Source organism: Miscanthus floridulus, chromosome 10 (genome assembly GCF_019320115.1).
Source record: "Miscanthus floridulus cultivar M001 chromosome 10, ASM1932011v1, whole genome shotgun sequence".
NCBI classification, from domain to species: domain Eukaryota; kingdom Viridiplantae; phylum Streptophyta; class Magnoliopsida; order Poales; family Poaceae; genus Miscanthus; species Miscanthus floridulus.
Genome location: NC_089589.1, coordinates 7,988,876 through 7,994,887, shown reverse-complemented (window position 1 = coordinate 7,994,887; position 6,012 = coordinate 7,988,876). Strand labels below are relative to the sequence as shown.

General features: G+C 43.8%; 1 protein-coding gene across 1 annotated transcript; it reads left to right on the top strand.

Annotated features, from left to right (window-relative positions):
* The first annotated feature begins 2,686 nt into the window (after positions 1-2,686).
* LOC136487938 (uncharacterized) lies at positions 2,687-3,414 on the top strand. Its single transcript, XM_066485024.1, has 2 exons — positions 2,687-2,945; positions 3,086-3,414. The coding sequence occupies exons 1-2, from the start codon at positions 2,687-2,689 to the stop codon at positions 3,412-3,414; spliced, it is 588 nt and encodes a 195-aa protein (XP_066341121.1).
* Positions 3,415-6,012: the final 2,598 nt, after the last annotated feature.

The window sequence follows — 6,012 nt, the reverse complement described above, 5'->3', positions numbered from 1 at the left end:
AATTTTTCCATGAGAACTCTTGAATCCTCTCTTTTTCTAATCACAGAAACACAGGAAAGGGAGATGGAGGGGAAAGTAGCTAGGGGGCATCAGACAGAGACCTGGATTCAGAAGGGTTGCATTCATGGGACTGCTTGAATCATAGCTGTAGTTCCTCTCGCCAATTTGCTGCCTTGGTTGAGGGATGTGAGAAACATGAGCGTCAAAGTTTAGACATGGTAAAATGACAGGAAATTTATAAGGAAAAATATTTATTGAGTTTCTATTTTTTAATACCCAAACAACTCAACTGAGATACTACATGAAATAGAGGAGCAATATGAATTGGAGGTTACCTTGTTTGCTAAATGTGAACTGAAGCACTCCAATTATACTTTTCCCAGTCGCATTTGTTGGCCATAAAAAACAAAAGGAACTATTAGGCTAGGTAAAATTACGGATAGAAAGACTAATGGAATTAGGGATCAATATGATATATCATGTGCAACTAAATAAAATATCATGGTCGTAAGAGTGCTAACACATACGAGAGAGAAATCCATAAGCTTAGTTGAGTTGGTCTACTTTCATTGGTGTAGGTCTATATCAAGGCATACAAAACTTCACATTGTTGTTGAAGAGGCAGCCCTGATGCCAGAACTTCTGCGTGGTTCCTATTCCGAAGCAGGCAGCAAAAACACTGCTCCATATTTCTTCAAGGGTAACCAAGAACTCTAAATCAAAAGGACAACAAAAGAAACAAAGTTAGCTCAAACTGTCGAAGACCAAGATTCACTATTGGAAGTAAATTGACATGAAGAAGCATGTCTACCTCGTATCCCTAGCGAGTAGGCAAGCCAGATAGTATTTAATGAAAACACATAGGACATGGTTGGTACCATATAAGTGTAAGCTGAAGGGCTTATCTAGAAAAGAAAGGAAAATAATGAAAACACATAGGACAAAATACTTTTCCATCATAAACTGAAGGCAACAAAATATATGTTGACGTACATAAATTAGAAAGGCGCAACATGTAATCTGTTTGCCCTAAGATATTTTTGGGTTGTAGGCAGCGCCACCAAGTAAAGGAACACTCTATATAAAGGGCCTTATGAAATAAGAGGCAGTCTACAACCAAGCCATAGTAGTAGAGTATTTGGACGTAGCTGGTCAATAGAAGTAGGTAGTACTCAATATAGCAACCATTGTTAAGAGAAGAAAACCTCTAGAATTTCATGGTATCTTTAAAAAAAAATATTTCGTCCTATTTGCTTGTATTAAATACATCTACAAACATCAATGCATAATGGTAAAAAATATTTTATACTAACCGTACACCCCTTAACCATGGACTTTTTTTAATGAATAGTGTGGTCTTTGAATGTTGTCTCGGAAAAGGTCTGAGCACCTGGAACATTTTAGTATAAATTTGGTAAAAAATAAATAAATACAGGTTGGCTGGCTAAATAGTAAACTAAATGTGGAATTGAAACAAAATGAATAGAGAACCTGTATAAATAAAATATGTCCAAGGGAACTGCGTACCTCCTGATAGTTGCTCAAATCATTGCGTCGACACTTCGTAGCTTCATTCCTTCTGAGCTGAGCGGAACCGGGAGCTAGGGTTTCCTGTAGCAAAGATAGGTAGGGTTTGTAGAAAAAATAGATAGGGTTTTTAGCAAGCCAAGGAGAGGAGGAGCAAGAGAGAGAGCGGCTTCACCTGGAGCTCTCGCGCCTGAAGCCGTCGCGTGAGGTTTGGTCGTGCCGGTGCACCGCCAGCAGCCTCCGCGCCTGGACCCAGCCCGCGCCGGCGGCCTCCATGTCGGGCGCCAGGGGGCGCTCGCCCCACACTGCGCCGGGGTCCGCCCCGCCCGCACCTGCCGCCAGCGCGGGGCCCGCCCTAGCTTGCGCAGCGCCGTGGGCACCCTCGGCCTGCGGCCTTGAGAGAGACAGCGTCGAGATCAAGAGAGGAAGGATGAATAGAGGAGTGGGGAAGGGGAGGAAGGATGAATAGAGGAGCTGGGAAGGGGAGGCGGGGGCGCGAGCTGCGGCGGCGTGGTGCGGGAGGAGTGGCGGAAGACGGGGAAGGAGAGGCGTCGGGGTCGGGGAGGGAGCCGGTGCGGGGAAAAGCGTGGGAAGAAGAGGAAGCAGAAGCCCGGATATATATCTGTTTCAATGGATCCAGATCGGTCAGAAACCTAAAGCTGGCGGATTCTGAAGAAGCTACCCCAAATCATAGGGAGGTGAACAAAAGCAGCATGGAGCAGGTAGAAGCTAGGCACAGTAGAATCCGATTGAGTAGATCTGGTCCATCGAACCCGAGATCCAATGGTAGATTTTTTTTTGGTTGACATGGACGGTGGTTCCTTCGGGAAACCATCGCGGGCTTGTATAGGTAAACTAGTGGCAGGCGCGCGCCTTCGCGTGACGTTAAAGGATTTTAGTATGGTTCATAGTGTGGTAGCATTATGACGGTGGATAAGTATGGAACACATTTAGCTCGATGCGTATTGCTAAGGCGCATAATTGGAAGACCACAAAAAAAAAACGGGAAAAGACGAAGTGAAGCTACCCAGCACTTGTCCCTCACACGGCCTCTATATAAGGCAGGCACGCATATATACAATGATGCATCATCGCCACAGCAAGCAAGCCGCAGTGCACAAGAACACATAGTGCAAGCAATACTAGCGGTGATAGATAGATGGCGATGTCGTTGAGCTCCTGCACCACCCTCCTGATGACCCGGGCGGCCGCGCCGGCGCCAAGGCCCACGCCAACGCCGGGGAAATCCTCTTCCGGCGCCGGATCACTGCAGCTCCGCAGCAGACAACCGGCGGCGGCTTCGTCAGTAGAGGCTCTGCGCTGGGCCTCCTCATCATGCAAGGAGTCCCGGTCCCGGCGGGCTGCTCTCTTCGCGTGCCATGCGCTAAATAAGTACTCGTACCACATCGAACCCGCTGGTAAGTGTGGTAAGCTGTATGTAGTGCCACGCTAAATAAATTTATACTAAATAAAGCCGAACTTCATTTATTGATTGATCGACAATTGTACATACTGCTAGTAATTAAAGTAATAAATTGATTTTGGAATGAATTGGAAGCCCTGGTGTACCGGCCTACAACTACATCAGCGGGCACCAACTGGAGAATCTGGGAAGACAAGGACAAGGACCTCATCATCCTGGAGCTGGAGGTAGGAGAATTGGCCCAGGATAAACTGGAGGTTTCAACAACGGACCACGTGCTCCTGGTCGTCAAGTACAAGGTCGACATCAACGACGAGTGGCGGGCGAGCTCGCTGGACGTCCGCCTGCTCATGCCTCCTGGCTACGACGAGAAGAATGTGGGCGCGATGATGCTGTCCAAAGGCTGGCTTCAGATTACCATCCCCAAGCCCAAGCACGAGCCCAATAAGATACAAATCTCGTAGGCGCCCCCGACCCCGACGACCTAGTCATCACTACTCTACTCCTCCTAATATATACTCCCTCTCTGACGTAAGACAATTTTATAAATCTATTTATTCAGAAGAACAGAGAGAGTATATATGTACGGATACCTGTGTTTTCTAGCTTATTTATCAGATTCTGCTCTGCATGCATGTGCTAATAATGTACTTACAATACAAGCAGTATCTGAGGTGTTTTTTTGCAAAATATCCTGAGAGGGACTCTGGAGCGCGGGTTGATTTCCGGAAAAAAGAAGGTTTTTTTTTTGAAAAATGACCGCGGCTCGCCCTATCTAGGCCGTCCGCGCGGCCGATCGAACGGCCACGAAAAGCAGACGACGTGGCACGCTGGGTGGCCGGCTACTCTTTACGCTTTCTTGTCTTTAGACTAGTGGCAGGCGCGTGCCTTCGCGCGACGTTAAAGGATTTTAGTATGGTTCATAGTGTGGTAGCATTATGACGGTGGATAAGTATGGAACACATTTAGCTCGATGCGTATTGCTAAGGCGCATAATTGGAAGACCACAAAAAAAAAAACGGGAAAAGACGAATTGACCATAGCCATTCAGTTGACTTATTTTGGCAGCATAATAAAAGGGACACATATAACTATCTAGCTTTAGGATTCAGTAATTAGTATTTATAATCTGATGATTGCTATACCTTTATTTACTGACAGACCTGTAGATGTCTATGGATCTCGGCAAATACAATTTCTTTGGAAGTGCAAACCTTGAAAAAAAAGAAGTGAAAAGCAAAAAGGAAAAAAGATCATGAGAACACAGTGACAAACTGAGAGATAGAAGGATGAATGTCATCCGCATAAATTTCAACTGAATCATGCATTTGTATGGGCATCTAAATCTGAAGAAAAGTAAGTTCGAGAAGGTTACCAAGGGAAAACAACCTCAACTGATGATTCTGCTTTTAGCTAGTAGTCCCCAGTCTGGGAGGCAACAAAGAAGCCTTCTTATATAATTGAACATAACCTTCGTTTTAATTTGTAGCATACAAAAAGGCTGAACCTTGCTTATATAATTCTACATAGCCTACATTTAATTTGAAGGATGCAATAGGCAACATGCCATCTAATTAATGTACAAAACTGATTGATAACTTTCTAAGAGCAAATTTTATGGCAGTGCAAATTCATTTCATTGAAATCTAAGGTGAAGGCATTCATACTCCATGTTGTAAGCAGAGGTGTTGATGTGATCACTTCATTGCATTGACACAAGCAATCTTATTGTAGAACCTCAACACTGACAGAATCTACTGAACAATACGAAAAATGGAGTGCAGTAGCTCCATGCCTTAAATTGAATCTAAGTATAAATATTTCAACGGAGAAGCAATAGGGTCTGGTTACAAAATATTTCTAATTTCTATTTCGCGTGCATCATATAACCTCAAATTTCATGGCATGATGCATCTGATAGAAGAATCCAGAGCCGACCTCATCCGAGCGGTATGTAAATTTAATTTCTATTGACAGCTCTGATCCTACACTCGCTGTGCTGTAATATCTAAAGTAGGGAAAATAATTCAATTTCGATTGCTAATGTAGAAAATTGTATAGGAACTTTAGTTCGAAGTTGAAATTTGTCCTTGCTATCCCATTGGAACTTGTTTGTTGCTAAAACGGTCCCCCTGTAAACAGAAGCCGTAGAAGTGGCTTCATTGGTAAGAACTAAGATTAGGAAAAACAAATAGACAGGACAGCAGTAGCTATATTTCTGTAGATGTAATCACGAGCATGTATGACACGAGTGGTTTCATTTGAAGTGCAGTTGAACAGTATGTTTGTATCAAGTAATTAATTCTGTGAACTGCAGAGGCAAACTCTTGACCTCATAAATAATGATGGGTCAGGCAACCAACATGGTGTGTATTGCTTTGCATACCTGAATATGGAGATGCTCTTGGAGATGCACTTAGTATGCAACTTTATGGTTAGCAAATTTATGGCGGTGAGCTGCCGTACCTTCTTAGAGGCCTCAGTAATGTGGCAATGATCGTTTGTTCATGAAATATAGGTAACAGGCCATGCCGAGTGCCTCAGAAGCGAATAAACCTGAGATCATATTGCTGTGCAATGGATCTGGAATTTTCATCACAGGTTGAAGAAGGGAAAAAATGGCAAATGGTCTAAACATCAGACTATAACGATAGGAACACATGATATGATTTGGCAAATGGTTACAACAGGAGATCGTAAGCAAAGAAGCTTGCAGCACATACAAAAGTGTCAGAGCTTGTTGGAGGACTCAGTAATGTGTTAATCATCATTTGTTCATGAACTTGGAGCTTAAAGGCATGCTGACAAATGGGTTGCTCTCAGAAATTGCAGGCATGCCCAGTACCTCACAAGCGAATGAACATCAGATCGTAGCGTTGAGCAACGGATGTCAAATTTTCATCACAGGCTGAAGAAGGGAAAAAATGGCAAATGGAAAATGGCCAGAGCTTGAGACCATAGTGAATGAGGAACGCATGACATAAATTGGTAAATGGTTAGAACACGAGATCATAAGCAAAGAGGCTTGGAGCATATATAAAGTTGGCAGAGCTTCTTAGAGA

What these genes read in the sequence shown, in the direction of transcription:
- LOC136487938 (XM_066485024.1), top strand. Translation starts at nt 2,687, where the DNA reads ATGGCGATGTCGTTGAGCTCCTGCACCACCCTCCTGATGACCCGGGCG. An exon ending in GTACCACATCGAACCCGCTG is followed by an intron (nt 2,946 to 3,085) that starts GTAAGTGTGGTA and finishes ATGAATTGGAAG; the next exon opens with CCCTGGTGTACCGGCCTACA.